At 41.4% G+C, this 22966-nt stretch overlaps 1 protein-coding gene across 1 annotated transcript; it reads left to right on the top strand.

Moving 5' to 3' along the window:
• The first annotated feature begins 842 nt into the window (after positions 1–842).
• Positions 843–20674, top strand: ube2j1 (ubiquitin-conjugating enzyme E2, J1). Its single transcript, XM_070925720.1, has 8 exons — positions 843–1097; positions 9099–9172; positions 10974–11105; positions 11628–11712; positions 13999–14104; positions 16913–17042; positions 17624–17752; positions 18949–20674. Exons 1-8 carry the CDS (start codon positions 1067–1069, stop codon positions 19225–19227), a joined length of 966 nt encoding a protein of 321 aa, XP_070781821.1. The 5' UTR covers positions 843–1066; the 3' UTR covers positions 19228–20674.
• Positions 20675–22966: the final 2292 nt, after the last annotated feature.

The following is a 22966-nucleotide window of genomic DNA, read 5'->3' as shown; positions in this document are numbered from 1 at the left end:
CTACATAGGACACTGCACAGGGGTCAGTGCACGGACCATGGTGGAGTCCTAAGCCCAAATTCTCAAAATGTTAACCTATTCCTTTAAGGTGGGTTTGCAAGCCAGTTAAGGCAGGATGATGCACAGATCAGGAAAACATCAGGATACACCAAGCTTTAATATTAAAGCTCCGTAAATCTTCTTTATTTATCTTTTTTATCAACAGTAAATCAAATGACTACATGTAATGTGAACAGCATCTCTCACTGGACCCTACCTGCCCGGCATCAAACAGCACACAGACACAGTTCGAGACTAGCTGGTGAAGAAAAGCGAACATTTGAACAATGTTTTTCTTAGTAGTTGGTGAAAGTATGCGAAAGTGAAGAGGATCTGAAGATTCTTTCCATTTACCTAAAAAAAAATGTTGAAAGACGCTTAATATTTAAAAAGAATAAAAGGTAGAAACAAGTTGAATAAAGCACGCATGTCCATAGGGAGCTGAACATTTTGATATTTGAATAGTTTCTGTAATATGCAGGAGTAGTAGTCAACTGAAAAACGTGCGGGACACCGTACGTACGTACAACATAGGTATTCAGCTGCTTTAAGGATCCAAATCTTCATGGTTAATTGTTTTATTACATATAGAAATTTACGATATGACATGCCAGGTTATCCTGATATAATATAAAACGTTTATTGCAGTAATGCGCCTGCGCTACCTCAGATCTCCCCAGAAGAAGAAAGCCTGAAGAAAGTCACTTCCTGTTTACGTTTCCACATAAGACGTCACGGGGATAACGTCTATCAAACAGTTTCAAAACCGAAACAGAGGATAACTTGAGAAACAACTCTTCAGTATTGTTGTGACAGCTGAATTCAAACACCTTCTATCTTATATATATACCGGAGCACCGGGTAGAGTGCACGACCTACGGTTTCAGCTGTCCTGCTCATATTTGAGGACCGGAGCAAGCTAGCCGGGCTGCTAACTGTAGCTAACGTTAAGTTGGTAGCTGGGAGCTAGCTAGCGAGTTAACAACAACACTTAATCATTGAAAAAGGGAGCTCAACGTCTGTCAGTATGGAGAATAAATATAACCTCAAGAGTCCAGGTAAGCTCACTTTCAAATGTCTTTTCTGTCAACGAGTTTGCTCACACGAGTGACAAAGCTGAAATCCACCAGCTCACTGTTGACATTTCTTAATTAGCTTTAACGTACTTACAGTTTTGACTACCACAATTAAACTACGTCACAATTAAATGACTACACCGACATGAGCCGATTATAAAGTACATTGACTCTCTTTCTCAGTTTGTGTGTGTGGTCGCTGGCTTTTAGTTAGTTGTGAACATCATTTGGAGACACTTCTGTTTTTGCACTATTCAGTATTCAGGTCCAAAACAACTAGCATTAACGTTACATCCATTCTGTTTCCATTGGAATTAGATTGGCATTTCTCTCTTTCTGGCCTGAAAGAGTACGTGGTGCTAAGTTGTGAGACGTTACACTTTGTTTAGGACACGTCTGCGTGTGTAGCTATAGTGATGGACATTTATGAACAGTTTTTTACTTGTCTTGTACACAGAAGAAGACATAGGTGGGTCCAGCGGGGCGATAGTAGTGATCCGCAAAGATATATACTGGGCGATATACATTAGGTGGATTATTTTACCAGCAACAAGTGAGTCACAGACTGACTGTCTTAATAGTTAGTTTAACAAAGATTAAACTGCTGTTGGTCCTGTGTAATTTCATGGATATTACATGACAATAACAGCATCCGGCTTGATTTTTTTGCTCTTCTGCTAGTAAGCCATTTAAATTGATTTTGTAAGAAGCTTGGAAAATTTTACCTGTAAATTAGGTTTAGGTTGAGGTTATGTGACTTCTTGGACTTCTATTGTTTCTGAGCAGAGTATTATAAACATAACTATGTTGACACATGTGCAAGACTACTGTGCTAAAATAGGAAAACATTCACACAATTTAAAAATAACCCTGGACTCTATTTAGGTTGCAGTGGCTGAAAGATTGTTAGACAAGACAAGATGGAACTTTATTTGTGATTTGTTTCTGCATGACAATAAATAATACAGATAGCATAAATATACAAAATCTACAAACATGGTGAAATAAAATATACATTGCATACTAAAATAAAATAGAAGAGAATAAACTAAAAGTAAAATTAGAAAAAAAAATAGAATTGCAAAGTGCAAATGAGGGTACAAGCAATAAATAAACTGTACAGAAAGGTGCATATATGTTACTCTTTTACTATGTAAAATAAATAATAAAAGGCCTTAAAAAGTAAGACAAATGTTCTTTAACTCAACCAGTTATTGTTATTTTTCCTTACGTACAATTTTGAACTGTCAATATATGTATTTACTCAGAAGAGTATGCCTATATTTTCATATTTGATGTTTATTTTGATTGTAAAAATGTATTAAACGGTGGCATTAAAGTCTTAAAGTCTTCAATTTAAATTGCTGACACATAGACACCCTGTTTACAACAGGAAAGATGTGTCTGTGTTTCCATATTACCATGTAAACAATTGCAAAAATAAAATGCATGTTACTATGTTATAAATGCGACAAATTACAAGCATAGAAATCTGAATGAACTGCATAAAGGGGTGATCACAATGCTAGTAGAAAAACAAATAAAAACAGAAGAAAAATGGTAATAGAAACCGTGGATGAGTTTGAGGTATTTAATAATATTGCCTGATAATAAACCTTGTCACTGAGTGTGTTTACATGGACATTAGTATCCCAGATAAGATCAGATGTTTGGAGTATTACACATTCACAACTCACAACTTTCCACCAGCACTCCATTACCAGACACAAAGTGTTTTATGAGGTAAACTGAAACTGAGAATTAAGATGGTCAGCAGAGCCAAAATTCTATTAAAAATGTACTGGTAACATAATGAAAGCACTGAGTTTATGCCACGTATCACTCGCTTATCATGTAGGCTTAATGTTTGCTCTCCGGGTGTACAACTCTTGCTTCAAGGACAGACACACACATAAATGTATGCACACACATACACACATACACACACACACACACACACACACACACGCACACACGCAGGTGGTCAATACCCACAGGCATACATGATTTGTTTGGAGCCACTGGGTTGGAACTCCAGGTTTCTGTTTTGAGTTTATTCAGAGTTTCAGAATTACTGTATCATAGAGCTAATCTTACTGAAGTTTCTGTTTCCTTATTCCTCCATAAAACACATACTTTAATTTACTTTACTTTAGTTAATCTCAGCGGGAAATTGTACCGTAACAGCACCTTAGAGCAAAAAAGACAAAGATAATGAATAAGAAAACTATATACTATAATACCTATCAACAATACCTGAAAATATGTGGAAAAATATGTAGTGTACATATAAACGTGTAATGTTGTGCAGTGGTAGCTAAGTTAATTTTGCCTTTATTGGATAAAGACAGCTGAGAGAGACAGGAAACGTGGGAGAGAGAGGGAATGACATGCAGAAAAGTGTTTGTGTATACTTGCATGTATTACAAATTAATGATTTGATGTGTGTGTGTGTGTGTGTGTGAGTGTATGTCTCATAACTATGAACAGTTCAGGATATGTTGTGTTACTGATGGGTGTTTGTGGGATGCATTGTTGTCAAGTACTATGCTAAACTATGTCTAGTGGGGTTTTTAGGTTATTCTTCTTCATTTTCCACTGCAAATTATATATTGTATCTGTTAACATGTTTTAATATGTGTAAATAAAAGAGAAATACTAAGAAAGTTAACAGATTGGAGTAGGACAATGAATATCTTCTAAATGACACAATGTACACTGATTCTGCACCCTTGACAGAAAACCTTGAGTTTGCCAGCTGTTTCCATTTTTACTCCTGGCTGGCCTTTTATTTTTCTGTGCACATCCACAGTGCTGTATGGTGTATTTTTGATTATGAGCACTGTCTGGTGTGTAAAATTTGCTACATCCCATTCTTCCATACTGCACTTTATTGTTGCCAATTCAGGAGCTTACTCAAAGAGTGGAATAGCTCTCTTTTGTACTCCTGGCTTTACCATGTAGCTGAATGTGGTGGAAGCAGCAGCAGAGCAACAGACAATGCTCAGACTTTGGAGGAGTCTTTTCCCTCCCTCCTCTGTAGTCTGTGCCTTTCACATCTTTGGAGTTGGCTTGTTATTACGCAATAGTGTCTCCTCTCTCTCCTCTGGACCCACTATGAATCATTCCCAGTGGCAAACTCTCAAAATATGTGTTACATAAGATGATTTGGCGTACAAGGATTATCACCCGATCGCCTTGGGCCAGCGACTAGACCTCTGCAAACCCAACAGAAGCCAGAGGCACTTCTGTGGGGAAAGGGCTTTTCCTTGTCATCTCTGCTTACTGTTACCGGAAGGAAGAGCCAAAAATGGGCATGGGATATGAAACTCATCAGGGGATATGGAGCACTGGAGCGCCTGTCACAGTGCAGCCAGGCACTGGCAGGGACAGTGGTGTTAAGAGGATGCTGTGCTGAGTAGGGCTGCCCTCGACCTAACATTTTCCTATTCGACTAGTTGTCGTTCATGCATCATTGCATGTTTATTCATTTAATTGTTTAAATATAATTTTTGTTTCACATGGTCATTGTATTTCTGTCCACCATTTTAGTAAATGTATAATCTTAAGTAGCGTTAATGCTATCTGGCGGCTACTTTAGTTCATCCCACTTGATGTCACTGACTATTTACTTCACTATACCTCTATATTTTTCTGCTTTTTTGTCCTTTACTAATCACATGCCTAAGTATTTTCATAACTGACTTGGCCAAAACAAAAAATAAATAAATTCAATAATAAACCATAATTGTCCTTTTACAAATCCGTTAATAGATAGAACTCATGACGATGGATGGCTAGGCACAGACTCATAAGACAGATTTGACATGGCGGATGATATCTCCCACTGAGATTTGGTCTAGACACTGGGATATCTTGGCCATGACCAAGGAGTCCGAGTGTGAGCTGCCACTGGCCCTGCCATCAAAGCTGGAGCTGCTAACTGCCGTGGCAGATGAAACTGGTGGACGAGGCACTGAAGTGATTCAACAGAGTGGCCCTCTCTCATTCTGAAGGGCCTGTCCAGCCCTGATAGCCTATCACACCCCTGAGCATTCCTGATTCTACTCTGCAGGGCACTCATGGACTCTCCAAGTGGAAAATCATGACCAACTGGTGGCCTGAATAGCTTTTAGCTATAGCTAAACCTAAAAGTGTCCCTCTCTTTCTATCTGACCCATGCCATGCCGAGATTACTATCTTGGAGATAGAGATAGATCACTGTGGGAAGGAGTATGGTACTAATCGTTTTTAACCGCCCACACTTTTTTTGCACAGTCATAATGTGTAGCTTAATGCCTCATTTGCTGCTCCTGCTGTGGGAATGAGGGCCGGTTCTGCTTAGAAGTGGTGAATTTAAGCCAGCAGCTGCCTCCATCTCACTCAGACTCACCGTGGGTCCGAGTCCACAGCGGACGGAATGACTTGACGTAGTGAAATGATTTTACCCTAGAGAGCAGCGTGAAAGTGAGGAGCTACTTCTGTGGACCGAAATGTCCCCAGAAGCATCCTGTCACTGACGCATCCTGTCACTTTATCATTGTAGTTAATAGATGAGATGTGTGTCGTAGTGTCCTTGGGCAAGACGCTAAACCCCAAATTGCTCCCAGTGGTTGGGAACTAAGCTTGATGTATTGATCTTCTGATGTGTGGTCACTTTTGGTCTGCCTGATTGTGCTTTGGATACAACTGATCCCATTTCTGCAAAGCCTTTTAGAGTTCCATGCACTGCCCCTTAGAAACCATTACTCTAGCCATGGTTTGACACTGACACTCACTTAGTTCCGATGCCATGTTTCCCACTATCACAATGCTATGATCTGCTGGAAACTTGAGGTACAGCCATATTTATAGCAGGTGAACACTGGCTGCAAGCTGAGTCTTGCATTTAAGACAGGAGGCAGAAATCCTGGCTGTCCTGTTATAGAACTTGGAAAACATTTCTGAGTTTCATCATCATGGGAAACGGTTGTCTGAAAAGTTTTTGCAATGCAAAATTGCCTAAAATGAGGTGTATTCTGATCAGTTTGGGGCCAAGATGCTCTCATAGGCTGATGCTTGGAGATTGAATTTTGTCTTACACAGGATCAGTTTCTCATTTGCCCCCTTGTCTTAATAATTTTAAGCTTGAGTAAGACTGCAAGCACTCCATGACCCCCTGCACTCTTGTGTCAACAGGAGGAGGCGGGGGTAGCCTTGAAAACACACACACACTAACACACACACTCTTCCCCCATGGTCCTTGTGTGTCCAATGTGGGATTACAGTGGTTGTTTCACATCTTCACTGTCCTCCAGCAGAATCAGACAGAACACGTGCACTGAAAGCCGCGTGGTGTCAGGCTATCTCTTTGCTCCACTGCTTCACTCCCCCCTGCAGCTTCCACATCCTCTAAGCTCGCCTTCATCCCTGTTATTTGCCCTCCCACCCATCCCCTACTGCTGCCCTTCATCTTCTTCTGTTCTCATTTCATAGTCTCCATTTCCAGCTCAACACCCTAGCAGTTCGCACTCGATTGGATTCCAAACCAATTTTGGCTCCATGAATACCTTTTAGTTCCGCTTTCTTTATCACAATTACTTCCCAATTTTCAGCCCCATCTTGTTTCCTCTTGTGGCGGGCTGGTCTAGTAGCAGCCCATAAGAGAGCAAAAGCGAGCAAACTGACCTTGCTGTCCGGTAGTTCAACAGTTCTTATGAACTTGTGATGAGCACTTTGTAATCATGAGACTGTGACATCAGCACCTGTTGTTGCCACACATGACCTTGTGTTAAAGAATGATGGGATTTTTAACCCCAGGCTTTGCCCTAGATGGACTCTAATGTGCCCTCACTGTGAGGACTCAGCTCCTTAACTGTGACTGGTGTAGCTGCAGCCTGTTAGTCAGCATTACATCAGGGAGCGTCTTTGTGTCCTTTGCTGCCAGGGCAGTGAGTAAACCGGTCCGTGTTTCATTCAATTCTTCCATAGCAAACGGAAAAATTATAAACTTTACCTCGAATTATGTAATGTAGCAGCTGAGCGCGGTGCGGTCAGTGCAGGTTCATTTCCTCAGTCCCATTACCTGCTCTACTCCACTCTACTCTGTAGTAAAAACTATACTGTCCCCCCCTGGAATATTATATGTGTATATATATATATATATATATATAATGTTACAGAGGTGGCTTGGTCTGGGGTTGTTTCCAGCAGCACAGACACTACTGAATGATATTATAGGAATACTCTCCATGATCCTCTCACTCTTCTGCGACTTGTCACTGCTTGTCACTACTTGTCACTTTGATCATGAAGGTGACACTAAGTCTATAGGCTACAATATAGTACAGAATTGAGTATTTATAGTATACAGTTTGTAGAATATTATTGATCCAAGACGAAACTGAAAGAAAAAGGCAATTACAAATCTGTCTATCAGCACCATGGACAGTGCCATGGATTTACCATGTTTAATCGTAGAATGACTTTGTATTGATTAACAGTGACCACTCCCTCTGAGGAGAAAATCTGCATGGAGAATATGCAAAGAAAGAGCCTCACACACCAGAACAGACAACCGGTTAAAGGGTTAATACACTCACAATGTTGTGTTCATAGTAAGGGTTAGGTATTTTAGGTATTTTAGGTTTTTTGCTGTAATTCATTTTTGTCTGTAAATGATTGAATTAAGTTGTCACATCAAAAACCCTGTTATGGGGTGGGATAGAGTCCATGACCGCTATTACTTATGAGATTCTCCGCTTCTTTTCTTGCAGACTTCAGAAATCTGCCTCCGTTAATGCCATCACCTTACAGGAGTTCTGCTCCCAGTAGTAGGAACCTTAAGGGAGAATTAAAACAAAGAAATCTATGCAAAGTCACAACACAAACATCTTCATCTGTATATTGCAATTTGACTTTATGGTATTCATAAACATCTGCCCTAAAATTTGGAAAGAAAGGTAAGGCAAGGTAGTTGTATTTATATAGCACATTTCATACACAGAGGCAATTCAAGGTGCTTTACAAATGATAGAAAAGCAATAGATTCACATTGTCATTCACAAGTCCTTGAAACATCTCACGATCAGCTAACAGCCCTTTTATGTGCAATTTATTTGTATTTCCTAACACATTGAATATGCTCTACGTTGCAATGGCAAGCCTGCTGCGTGAAATGTTGTTAAGTAAGCAGAGTGACCAGTTGTTTGTTATGGTATCATAGTCCACATGGACATTATAGAGGGTGGAAAGGAGGAGGTAATAAAAATGTTGACCTGCCAGTTGTCTACAAACTGGTTAGCACAAAAGTGTAGTTGTGTGCATTGTGCCATGTTGCATGTTTTTTAGGAACGTATTTTGCATCTTTCTCTTAAATGTGTATAGAGAAATTAGTCCATCCATCTATTCTATTCTTTAAAAAAAAAATGTTTAAAAGGAGAAATTGCAAACAGCCATGTGGTGAGTATGACATGACTGTTGTACTGATGGAAGTCATGCTGTGGAAATTATATCAAAATCTAATCATGTTTTCTTCCTGTAAAACCAAATATGACGTGTGCTTACATAAGCATGTACCAACCAATTTCAACCAATAACGGAAGTGCCAAAGGTGGTCTTAAACCGAGAGTCTTGGATTGCACATTTGAAGAAGCATTGTTGCATCAGCCTAGTTGTCTGAATGAGGGTGACAGTCAGTGCACCGCCAGTACATGGAGCCCTGTCCCTCTGCATGCTCCCCTCGTCTGTCCATCTGCGTTAACGCCCAGGGGAGCAACACATTTGCGGCATCTAGAAATCAGGAATTTTGGCCTGTAAAACTGCTGTAGTTGAAAATGTATTCAGACATTTGGTTGGAATGGCAGGGTTTCACACACAAGGCATGGTGGTGTACTACTGCAAAGACTAATGATGTAAGCTGTAATGATCGTGAAGAAGATGTGAACTGTTTTACCCAGCATGCACTGTTTTTTGTGTGTGTCTTTGTTTCCTTTGAATAACCAGCGGTAAAGAGGCTGATGAAAGAGGCTGCTGAACTGAGGGATCCAACAGAGCACTACCATGCCCAACCACTGGAAGTAAGTTCACCATAGCACACTACTGTTCTGTAATGACCATCTAGCATCTATTTGTACTATATTACTTTAGTTGAGGATCACCACAACAACACCCTTTCCCATCCTGTATAGTCTAACAGAGCATCTTTGGTGAATCGAACAGTCAGTACAAGAAGATTCTGGTTTCATACAACTTATACTGTAGTTTTGTCCATAATTTCTATCAGTAATAATAACACTGTATTCACTCTTTTACTTTATTGTACTGTACTTGCCGTCGTTGTGTGCTCAGTTTTCCTGTGCAATGAGGAACGATCACCAACATTTCAGGTGTGCCACACATTCATTGGTTATTAGTTTAAATAGTCAGGCAGCAGTAGTGAAGCTCAAGTGCCGGTTGGCAATTAAGTGGATTTTTCAATCCCAGGGTCCTACTGTTTGCATGTCAAAACTTGCTTCTGATGTGTGAAGGGAAAAATTGTATGTTGCTTTGGACAAAATTGTCTGTCGACTGGGTATTACATAACGCAAATCTGGCCAGACTTTTGGTTTGGCCTTTAGGCCTCTTTGAACCCAGTTGACACTATTTGCATCAAAACGTTGCTTCTTTTCATAAACAGTCATAATCAGTCAAATCTGAACACACATACTGCTGGAACCAGTGTAACTTACTCTTTGCAGTGATAGTGGATGGATGGACTGGACTGGATGTGCTTTTCAGCCTGCTGTTAAGTTACTATTTAAGGCTCAGAATGTTCCATGAATGGGATTCTTATATCTCCATGGGCACTGTCACTCTCCTCTATCCATTAATTTACAAATATTTGTTGTGTGTTAAAAACCTATGGACATACAGGCAAAAAAATCAAACAATTTCAAACTGTGTAAAAACGGTTTTCCACTAATATGCATTGCCTGAAAATAGCAAGATATTATATGCCTAAGAGATGTAGTAAATGCCATGCCTGTAAACAAGCACAGCCTAAGGGTTGGGCCACACATCCTGCGTGAGCAGCGCATGTACATCGTGAAACCTCTTGCTTTTTATTTCGGCGCACATGTTAACAGGTTAGAGCAACCTCACAGAGTCAGAGGTAGGCCGCAGTTAAATCTTTTACAATGCATGGTGACGTTTTCATAGAAATTGAATTTCTTTATTAATTGTAAACTGTCGAATTAGAATAACTGCTCACCATTAGCACAACAAACAGCTGTAGAGGTAATGTTCCACTGGAAATGTCACTAGCCGTTGTGCCATAAAGGTATTTTTATGTGTATTTTGAAGTATCTCATTATAAAAGCTGTATGGATAGATGGATGGTTTTTGCCTTTGTTGAAAAAGAGTTGATGCGCTAATTGGGGTATGGGAGCGCCTTGACTGATCAGCTGTTTCTGCTGAACCACATTAATTTGCCTTCATCTCTGGACAGCATGACACATGGCCAACACTAGCTGACATGAAAGAACAATTAAAACTTGCCCAATAGAAACAAATTCCATTTTTCTCCTGTAGATGGGTTAGATGGCCAAAGGGACTTGTTTTGTTTCTGGTTCGCAACCTCCACTTCTTCTACTCTGTTTACTGGCAGATTACAGCCATCCGTAAAGTGTAGCCTACACCACCAACTTCAGACAAAACTACGCTTTGCAAGGGACCTACTTTATTCACTCCAAACCAGTAGATGGAAAGTTCAACTTGACTCACTTGACAATGTAATGGAAACACGGCCATGTCAGTGTTGTCACTTCAAACAGACATGACAGGGTTGGGTCTTTCCTGTCTGCAGTATGGTGCTCAATATAACATTCTCTCTTTCTGCAGGATAACCTCTTTGAATGGCACTTCTCCGTACGTGGGCCCCCAGATTCTGATTTCGACGGCGGGGTTTACCACGGCAGGATCGTGCTTCCCCCAGAGTACCCCATGAAGCCCCCCAGCATCATCCTCCTCACAGTAAGACACAGACCAAGACCAGCTCTCGAACGCATCCAATTATTAGATTAGATTATCAAAGAGCGGAAAATGGACAGCATGTCATTTAACCCTCAGCCATTTCTGGTTGCAGCACACATGGTGACAGTTGTCAGATCAAAGCCTGGGCTGTCATCACACTGTCAGAGGGAATTGCACTGGTTTTGTGAGAATATGAGACCGTCTTATTATATTCAGACAGATGTATGACACCTGCACTAATGACAGGCTGAAAGAAAGCAGGTACTCCGAATTGTTGTGACAGACACGTTTTCATTGCGTCCAGATACTTTTTCTCTTTTTTTAATAATGTTTCTTTTTCAGTTTGCATTCCTTGTTTGGAAACTCTCACTTTTGCCGAATAGCAGCCTGCGTTCTACACCCTCAACTGTTTCAAACTTTTATGTCAGTCTGCTTTTCATAACTTTTGAGAATGTATGGTTTATTCATTTATCTCCACCCACGTACCCACCTCTACCTTCTTTTTATTGCTTTTCTTCCTAGCCGAATGGAAGATTCGAAGTTGGGAAGAAGATTTGTCTGAGCATCTCTGGCCATCACCCAGAGACCTGGCAGCCCTCTTGGAGCAGTATGTATCCTCAAAGACAAGTCCCAAGTTCTCTACATGTAACTCATCTTTCTTTCTCTACTTAGTTCTTTCTCCAACGACAGGTTTGAACATTGACCTGTCGTTGTATAGTTAAATAGTAATAGTGGGCAGGGTAAAAGACATTGAGGGGGGTGCAATTATCTATACTCTAATGGTGATAATGTACATTTCTATTTAGTTTTCTTGAGCGCCGTTAAGCTGCCAGCAATAAAACTGAACACTTTGTGCAAATATTTAATTGAAAGGAACAGAAGAAATGATGCCCTTTTAGGCGCTAGTAGGCTTTTATTTTTAAACATCGGTGCAGGAAGTGTGAGTTTCATTGATGCTCTACTGGTTCTGCTTTCATGTTACGTCTCAGTCAGCATCTTCGTCAAAGCATTTTTCCCTTCTGGTTTCCTCTCATAACCCAAAAAAAAGGATTAAATCAATAACAGAATTCAATAAAAGACTATGGTTGCTATAAACCTCTTCTTACCAACACTGCAAGTCACATGGCTGGCCATGCCTCAGAGATTTGACTTCCCCTGCTGGGTTCTTAAGATATTGTGTACAAGTTGTGTCTCATCCTGTTTGGAATGACTGCAGGAGGCCTGGCTGGATAATTGCGATTGAGTTCTGAATGTCACAGGCAAGCCAGCTGTGGTGATTCCTGCTACCGTTGGCTGTTGCTTCAGTTGATATGCTATGCCTACATATTTGATAAAGTGTGGCTAAGAAATTCAAACATTCCCTCTGATGTCACTTTGGAGAAGATTTACATTTTAATATTTACTTGTGAATGTTTTCTCAAGCTGTTTTCCTGGTCTGTTTGTAGTTGATACTGTTTGTACTTTAAATAAGAGATGCAGAATTTTTAATGTCCAGTCCACAATGAGGTTTCCCATGCATTTTTCAGTTACACTCCCATCAATTGTTGAATAGGAGGAGTAGTAGGAGTATACACACGCACAGATCCATTCATCTTTTTCAGAACCTAAGAAGACTCAAAAGTCAGAAAGTTGGAACTGAACAGACTTACTGCTTTTATCAAAGTGAAATGTGCCGCTGCTTCTTCTTGTATTGATCAAAGTGCACACTTAACTTCACTGGTGGAAATGACTTTCTGCTCTTACTATGATTTTCCAAGTCCAAGTTATGTAACGGGTTGTCATCTCAAACCACACTGCAACTACATACTTTAACAAGGTTTGATTGATATCCAATGTCAGTCTCATCAGCTCCGTTTGAAAAGGGGAAAACGTTGTCAGTCTATTAAGTGAATATACTGTTATCAATTATCAGTATTTTACTGTGATAGAACTGTTCAAATTAGCCATAAAATACATTAATTGCAATAAAAGAGAATGTATTAAAAAATTCAATTAAAATGCTGCCATATTATGTCCACTTTTATATTGCATTATACTTGCACATGTAAACATCTGATTCAGGAAGCTGAATAACCAGTTCTACGAAAGTGTCACATTCCACATGATGAAAATCAGGATAAAGGTCCTTTGACATAGAGGGCATCATGAATAAATTACATGAAAATGCAAAAAATAAAAATAAAAAACCTACCGAGTATTGGCTGCTGCTAGGTGTAAACAACAAGCTGATCCACAATTGCTTTTACTGTTTGTTTTTTTTTACTTTTGCCATGTGGGACAGATATCCACCTCGGAGCAAATTAAATAAATAATGCATAATGTGTGTATTCGGTGATATGCTATCAAATAACATGCAAAATGATCAACCAAAAAAAATTTGGAGCTTTGTGTAAAAGAGCATTAGCACTCAAACCCAGTTGTGTGAGTGTAATGTTGTCCGCATTACTGTTTGGTAGTTATTAAAATAAAATCCAATGTGGATAACCTTTAAAGTAGGCTTATCTTTTCAAAGACATCCAGATATCATCCAGATGCTTGATTCAGTATATTGGATAGACTGGAGCACAGACAAAATACAGCCAGTCATTGCATAGACACAAACAAACCCCTGACCCTGACCATATTGCAAAAAGTGTCCCGTGCCAGCTGGAGAATGTGTGAGTACAGACGCATGGTGAATGTCCTCGCAGAGTCCGGGGTAAATCCAGGCTTACACTCACAAAACAAAGCATCATTCCCACTTATGTAACACAGCACTGAACATGACGACATGTGCAGCCTGTCGTATAATTTAACCTTCTCTGTTTTACCCAGAAATGTTGAATGTGCTCTGTTTTTAATTTTTTTTCCATCTCTGCTTTGTGTTTTCTCTTCTTGTCTGTTTCTCTTCTAGTCCGAACCGCCCTAATAGCTATAATTGGATTCATGCCAACAAAAGGAGAGGGAGCAATAGGATCTCTTGATTACACCCCAGAAGAGAGGAGGGCCCTTGCCAAAAAGTAAGATGTGGTAGATGGAAAAATCTTTCCAATGTTTACTCTCTGCAGAGCATGTGTTGTGTATCCACTGCTATGGATTGAGAATGATAATGAGGTGAGTATGGGGAGTGGTGTGGAACAGTGTGTAGCCTATAGATGATGTTAATTGCATGCTGGATTAACAGACACACAGGTTGAGGATATGATCAATGCCGACATACATGCATGAAGCTGGTTAGATGGCCTTAACACAGCAAACACCATAAGAGCTTGTAATGTAATCAGCACCTGAGCGTTGGGGAACATGCCCTTCCAATAATAGCTGCCTAGTCACAAAGGGAAAGGAGCGTGCTCCAGCCAGTCCTGGTACTGCAAGATGACACATTCATTATCGCCAAAATACCCAGTCTCTGGAGGGCACATGAACGGGCATGTTGCTCTTCATTTCACACCACATTTCCCTCAAAAAAAACGATGCAAAGCCAGAGACGGAGAGGCTTCAGCTGAAGACAGGGGTCTTGGTCAGCCGGCTGTTTCATTAGCACATGTAGATGAGATAGACAGAAAGATGCACTTTGCTATAAATACATGGCTGTTTATCTCCCTGATGGAAATCAAGACTTGGTTTAAGGCTGAGGCAGCACTTCTTAAGGTTCTCATCTCCTGTTTCTAGGCCCATGGTGATTGTGAGAGTTGTCAGAGTCCTCTGCACAGCAGGAAAAGGCTGCTGTCCAATGTTTTCGGAGTTTGCCGATTTTGTGACTGAAAAGTTTTCTACCAAAGAAGGCCTTGCAGCAGAATATGCGTCCCCAATCTATTCAATGATGTTATCTAGTTAATGTTAGCCACTGTCAGTCAGCTCACACTGGATTTAGCTTTACTTTAGCCAGTTAGCTCCTCACTCTTCTCTCCTGCAAATCTCTGAGTTCGCCTCAGAAGCGCAGTGCGTCATTATGATAGAAAGGAAGAAGAAGCTCATAGGAAAAGTTGGCATGTTGGCAGAAGTGTAGGTAGTAAAATATTTGAATAACATGAATCATTAGCATCTTTCAGTCACTAGTTTCACAGGCGTCCATGTGGAATGAAACACTCGGGGTACGTTGCGCGCGTTGCCTAGTTACAATCCCGCTTAAGAGATCATTCGCTGTACTTTGAAAAATGTCTGATGCCTAATAAGCCCAGTTTCTTCCCCAGCTCCATCTTGATCTAGTACTTGAATAGAATCCAATTTCAATTTGGCTCCAGAGGAAGACACTGATTTGGATCATTTAATACCGTAAATGATCCATGTATCCATATCTATCCATGCCACCTGTAGCCTGAGGAGCTCCACGATGATGATGTGGTGTTCCTCAGAGCATGATTCATCCCTCCTCTCCACAGCTTTAACATCAGTCCATTAACTGCTGCAAGGGACACTTAGCTTTTCCAAGACAAGTCTACACAAACCTCTTGTGTTGCATTGTTATGTTTTGTCCACCTCACTGCACTAAGTGGCTGTGTTAGTAATATTGCACTGAAACCCGCTGTCAGGACGACATAAGGTGCATGCAATGGCCCTTTTAGGGGAAGGTGGCACAGGTGGTGAAGGCAAAAACAAACCTGTCAGCTGAGGATACCCTGTGAGGCAGCAAACAGTACAGACAGTGAATGCCATAAGCACACAGATGCATACAGCTTTTGAAGCTGGGTTTTAAAAAAACTATGGCCAGTTCAAGTCTAACCCTAACTTTACCATTGGCAGAGCACCAGGTGACGATACATTTATTTTGGCAGATAAATCAATTAGCCACCCTCTGTACAGGCTGCTAACTTTGTGAAATGTAACATCCGCCATCATTCCCGTCTCCAACACCAAAGACCAACATACTCAACTATAACAGATCAAACACCGACCTCCTTACGCTGTGCTACAAATGCCAGGAGAGTGACGAGGCGCTGAGCGTCTTTTCAGCGCTGAGTGCATTAGGTGTTTTTTTTTGTGGTGGAAACGCTGCCCTCGTCACTGTCACGTTTTACCCAGCCGTCCAATCACAGTGGAGGAGGGGTGGGACAATACCACGAAGACCAACTGAGATGTTTCCTCGACCCATAAAATCACAAAAATCAGACGGACCGGTGGGTCCGTCCTCTCTCCCTACAAGCTTCAGCCTTCCCTTCATCCAGAACTCAGCTTTCTCTCTCAATATAGCATGCACTGAGGAATTTATTGCTTCAGTTGACCACAGAGAGAAAATGTAGCATGACCCATAGACAGAATAGACAATTATGAGAATAAGACCCAGGTTGAAAAAGAACAGAACTTTCTTTGAAGCATGTAGCTGTGATATTGTGTATTTAAGATAAGGTGATGTGACTAATGCATTGCATCAGTGTTGATCCTTATTGTGGATGTAGTGGAACACGTCTTGTATTTTAAACCTAATTGCACTCATGATGAATTATAAGCATGAGCCACCGTATAATTGCAGGTAGCTTGACATATATCAATGAAAAATGTAATTATTGTAAAAGCTGGCTCGTAAAAAGTCTGGTGGGATAATTTCTCAGTTAACCTGGCCGGTAAACTTGACGTACTGTGACAACTGAATCAGTGCGTTAATATTGGGTGCTGTTCATAATTGACATGTTATTTATTATTCATTTGTGAAGCAAATTGTTGTTCAGTTGTTCACTCATAGAGTGGAGGGACCTGGTTATTCATCAAATGGCCTGATATTGTCACGATTAACTTTTAAAAAAATGAAGGTCTCTGAATGTTTGAAGTGTAGAATGAGAGCTGCCCTTGCGAGAGGATGACGTCATCATGTACCGCCTGTTCTCCGGCAGGTCCCAGGACTTCTGCTGTGAGACTTGTGCCTGCTCAATGCGCTCTGCCCTCCTTGCTCTGACCCCCAACAGCAACCCCAGCGCCGAGGACCACAAGGCTAAAGAACTGGCTCAGCAAATCAACTTCAAGGTACGAACACAGGCTGTTACACAAGTCATGTTTGATTCACAGTTCAGTCAGCGATTTAACCCTAAGAGCAAAAGAGCTGCAAACAGCACAAGCTACAAAAGGAATGTCTGCTGCTATTTTCCTTTTTCCTCTCTCTGCACTCCACACCAGAAAAAGCTGATTTCAGTGCTGTGACATGTAAGGGCTGGGCAATAAACCACGTTGGATCTTTTACCCATTTAAATCTACTCATATCACAATTTTCAATAAATTGGTTGTTTTTTCCAGTCTAGTGTGTTTTTCATTCAGTCGTGATGTGCTCTCAATGAAATGAGTCGAGAGCCTGCCTTCTTAAAGCGACAATGGAGCATCACTCTGTGGGGAGAAGTCCAGAATGTTTAACTGGTAATTAATCAGGTTAAAGTCATTCAAAGTGAACCACCATGAGAGAGGAAATATCATGCTCTGCTTTATTTAAAGAAACATTATTGAAGTAAATGAGACAGTTTATCATGATAAAGATTTGAGAGCATATTGTCCAGCCCTTTGACAAGAGCCAAGGCACAATGTAGATGACTGCAGTTCCCTGTGTGTTGATGCAGGCAGAGTCCGGTTCATCCAGACAAGCAAGTGAGAGCGGAGGTGCAGAAAGCGAGCCTTCCACACTCACCCAGGAAGACACCTCCACGTCCGCAGGCCAGGAAGCTGCTGACGGGCCGCAGGCTGAACAGGTAGGTGTTAAACTGCCACTCTTTTGGGTTACAGAGGACAGCACATCACCTGCTTGCAGCCAGCCCCCTCCCAACAGAACAGACCATCCCCATGGGTTTACATGGTTTAGCCTATTAACTATAACAGCTTGGTCACCTTTATTATTATTATTATTATTATTATTATTATTATACATTTTTATCAAAATTATATGTTGTGATAATGCAGCTGAGAACAGTTTGTCCTCTGAATTCTTCACTCTTCAGAATGAATCATCTCAAGCATGTCTCAAGCCTCGCTGGCATACAGCTACAGTATCGTACTGTACTGTGCTGTACTAATGCTGGTATTTGTTGTTGTTAACCTCTACTTACCAAGGCAACAACTAATGACACACGGGACAGACACAGAAGAAAATTTTTCAGGCAGCCATTTTCCAGCAAGCATCCGTGGTTTGTTTTTAAATCCACTGAAGCTCCAAAGTATTGGACAGAGCAGTGGGTGTTCTGAAGCTCCACAGTGTACAACCAAAGGATTATATGGTGCTGTCTGTAAGCAGTCAATTACCCATCTTTCATATTGTTCCTTTTAATTGCTGGCATGCTTCATCTTCTGCTGACATCCCATTGAGCTCCACAATCATTTTGAATTTGTATTGAAGGAAATGATTGTGCATTACTGTGCAGCAGCACCATGCCAGCTGCCTTGGTTGCACTGAGTTAGAGTGTGTGAAATCGAGAAGCTGGACCTCAGTGTGCTCTCTTAACATCATAGTGGATGTGTTGTGGTTGAAGCCTGTGGTTCAGCGGCTTCTTTTACCAGTTCAGATGATATGAACAAGCCCTGTTGCCTAAGAGGATTGATTTTGGCGCCAGCTGCTAGCCACAGAACCACAGTGACAGAGTCTGAAGGAGACGAGAGGAGGGTCAACTTAGATTAGTGTTTCTGAGTTTGGATAAACTGAGGAGGGCTGCGTCAAAAATAGGACTCACCATCTGCCTCTGAAGTTGGAGGGTCAATACTTGTCCAGAATGAGATAGGCCAGCCCACGGTACCCCACACTGGGTGAAATATGTTTCATCAGCACAGTGCATTGGTTAGTCATCCCCTTCACAGCCTCCTGGTCACTTTAAATGAACAGGAGTATCATAGCCTTATCTTTAACTAATGCCTAGTTTTGTCTCACTGATCATTTCAATGCCATCCTCCTCCACAGGCAGAGGCATCTCTAGCCCCAGGAGTAGAGGGACCCCAGCCCTGCGGTCGCCCTCTCAGCCCCCGGCAGCGTCGTGTCCAGCAGCACAGCCAGCAGGGCCAGAGAGACGGCAGAGATCCAGCCAGCAGGCCGGCCTTCGTCCCAGCTCCTCATCAACCTCAGGATGAAAGCCACGCAGGCTCGGTAGTCCTCATCGTGGTGCTCACTCTGGCCCTTGCCGCACTCATCTTCCGCAGGATCTACCTGGCTCATGAGTACAAGTTTGACTATGAGCTGTGACGATCCCACCCCTCACCCTCAAGTCAACACCCCCTGCTCCCACCCTAACAGAACTATGACCCGCTGAAGTGGAAGCCGAGCCGAGGCGGTGGCTGACGCTGACATTCTGCCCTCCCTGCTCGCCAGCAAAGGGTTCAGTCTTCTTTGAGGGGAAACTTTTCATTCCTGCAGAGGAGACGCTCCACTCACCGCAACACCTCCAGGGTGTCTTTTAATCAATGTGAATTTTACTCTCTAGAGCGTCATGCATTTTTAAGAACAGGAGGCTTTGTTGTGTTTGAGATCAGTTCAGGAACCACTCACACCACATGTCCCCTTCCATATAATTGTTGTATATCCTAGGGCTGCCGCTTGTTCCCATTATTTAATTAAACCTGTAATATGAAATGTCAGCAACATGAAATTATGGTGGATTTCTGTCTCAATTAATCATGGAAGCATCTGCACAGAGTGTATGTGCTATAATGACTTCTTCTTTATGTGCTTTAATTCCCTAATTCATTTATCAACATATGTGTCCTGCTGCCTTCTGATGGCTACAGGGATTTAAAGAACTGAGGGAGAAGCATTACAGTATAAAGCAGCTGTGGACAACAGATACTGTCACTCATATTCATTTACCAATCAATAACAACATTCGTTACACCATCTTCCGTGGTCACTGGAATGTGTGACTGCAGGGGTGCTGTTGCAGGGATGCTATCATACTTTATTCAAGTGAGTAGTTGAGAAGGTGCCTTGAGGTCACAATTTCTGACGTTAAATGTGACCGTACTTTACCTAGGAATAAAAATGTTCCATCCAAATATTGTCAGGTACCTTTCTCTCACCTCTTTATAAAAACTGACAACACCAAAACATCTGCCAAGAAACAGAAGCACAGCAGAAGACAGATCACAATGTCTGACACTGGCCACGAGAAAATGTGACCCTACTGTACCTGGAAATAAATCAAACACCTTTTTTTAAACACTTTTAAAGACTGAATAACATTAATATCATTTAATAATAACAGCCATGTGTAGAAAATGACAGTATCCTTGCAACAGCCACTTCTGTGGTCAGACATTAAAGGGGAACGCCACCATTTTTACACATCAAAGTCTGTTTACAGGGCCTGGGGAGTACTATGTGGGGGGGAAAAGTTATATGAGCTCCAGAGGGAGCTGTTGGAAGTTTGATGAATGTCCTCAAGTGATGCCACTTGCTGCGTCAGTCATGGCTGAAGACTACAAGTTTGAAAAATCTGGGGGCGTGGAGTTAGAAAGAAATGATCTTGCCAGACCTCTGTAGCCCGCTCCTCATCTCTGCTTGAGGCTACGGGCTCTAGCATAACTAAACCCAATATCTGACTGCACCGTCTGAGGTTGAGTTGCATTTTGGGTAATGCAAGCGCCAGGTTTTGACAAGGAAAAAGAATGTGTGGAATAAAAAGACGACGTCTCTGGTTCTGCTGCATCAATTTTTAATCTGTTTTGTTTTCAAACTGTCCATCGTGAGTCTGATAATGTTACAGGAGTGTAATGCTAAATCAGTGGAGTACTCTTTTAAGGTGGTCACAGAATATGGTGTAACACCTGCTATAATCCCATTAAACATTTTATTTTTAAAGGCAATTTAAATCATCTACTGGTTGGACATTGTTTAATTGAAATTGTTTATTTACAGTTTTAAGTATTGTTTCACAATTTTGAAATTGCAGTATTTAGTTTGCTCTTGTTTACATAATCAGGAAATAGCTAGCGTATGTGGTCAGTGCAACTTCTAAGACCCAATTTCCACCAAAATGCCGACTACCTGCTTTGTGCTGCCTCATTCAAATGACACTCCTACCTGCTCTGGGCGCACCAATACCAAAGGCAAAAAGAGAATCTCAAGGTCAGTTCAATACCGAACTGTCGGGGCGCTGCTTGCACCGGTCGTAGAGCCAATAGTGTAATAATTCCCAGCAGTTCTGTGAAGGGAATGATTTGACTGATCCGGAATCAGCTAAATACAACATGTTTACTGAAGTACAGCACGGGGGCAGAGTGCTTTGAACTCACCATGGCAACGTCTACCGGTGAGACAATTAAAGGGATTATTTGCACCAGTAAACATGACTGTGGTCAACTGTCTGCTTCCTTTCAACACGAGTATGACTACTTGGATTCTTTGTCTGATTCTGCTTTCACACCTACAACAGATTTTATTTATCTTACTTGAAATAGGTTACCGTTCATTTGTATCTTTCCCACCTCACTCCCTCTCTCCCCTGCTGTTTCATGGTACTCGCACCCCGTCCCTGTGCATTAATCTTTGGCTTGCATTCTCTGAAGCTGTATGCAAACAGTCATTTTTTTTCCCCCCCATCTTGTATAAATAGACCCAAACACTGTCTAGCGTTTACCCTCTTTGATATACTTTGAGCAGGGGTTTATCACTCTAATGAGACTCAGAGGAACTGGGAAGCAATTTAAATGTACTCTCTGCACATTGTAGCTGATGGCTTTTTGACATGTACAGCAACTTGGCAGCATACAAACAGCTCAGAGGTAGTCGGAGCAGTCTACCTGTCGAGGGGAACAACACTCTCTCGGTAGTTTTTCTTTTATTTGCACAACATCTTATACCTGCATATGTCCGGGTATTTCTTGTCGGCAGCAGAGATTCTCTATGAATATCCATATTCCCAGAGTCTCTCGATATCTGGCTGGTTATCTGGGATGTAAACAGAAAATAAATGGCTTGAATGAAAGAGTGTGTTTGCCATGTGGGCCTTATTATGTCTTATTGTACCTACACATCCCACAGGGAATATGTAGCCTTGCTGTTACCTTTAATGAGTCCTGATGATGGATCAGGTAATTGCCAAATTGCCAGGTCCTAATGTGTGTAAAATACATTTAGCTGTAGTATATGTAGCTGTGAATAATCACAACCACCAATGCAGAGTTCATAGGCAACAAGTCTGGTTATCGATGGCTACTACGAAGCACAGGAAATTAGGTGTGTATTTCTGAGACGTTCAACTGGACAGACGATTTCTTCTGCTCTATGTAGATTTAAGTGTATGATAGTGATTTTTTGTAGTTGATGTTTAAACAAGACCAAAGAGTCTATAGCCATGCTAGAGGCTGTACTTAGGCATGCTAACATTTGCGAGTTAGCACAAACACAAAGGACATTAGGATGCGTTGTCTCGGCACCATGAATATCTGTACCAAATGTGCCAATTCACAGAGTAGATGTTGAGATATTTCATCGAATAAGTGAAACCTCTGACCTGTTGGTGGGTCAGGGGATCACCAAAGTCATTAGAAATGCCTGTAAAAACTTGTATGGCAATCCATCCAATAGTTGTTACGATACCTTCAGTTCTGGACCAAAGTGGTTGACTGACATTGCCATCCCCAGAGCCGTTACAAATCTCCTAAGGCCTATGACCCTACGACACTGAAACCTTACTCACAGGTAAGTAAACCTCTCTCACCTCCTGCCCTATCAACGCACCGAACATATATTTGGTTAAAGTTGCGTTAAAGCACAAAGCTTTTTTATGTCAGTGTCACCAAATCACCAAAAAAAGCAAAGTATCATCTGCCAAACTTCTTGGCCGAGGATCAGTTATTGCCATATCAGTCTCTTTATGTGATTTAGCATGGTTAAACCAGAGAGGTTAAACCAGAGCTTTGGATCTGAGTCAGGTTTAAGTCATAAAATGAGGACTTTCATGTCTCAAATCAAGTCAAGTGTTTAG

This window comes from Enoplosus armatus, chromosome 19 (genome assembly GCF_043641665.1).
Source record: "Enoplosus armatus isolate fEnoArm2 chromosome 19, fEnoArm2.hap1, whole genome shotgun sequence".
NCBI lineage: Eukaryota > Metazoa > Chordata > Actinopteri > Centrarchiformes > Enoplosidae > Enoplosus > Enoplosus armatus.
Note: the sequence above shows the minus strand (reverse complement) of the source record. Positions and strands in the feature narration are given on the sequence as shown.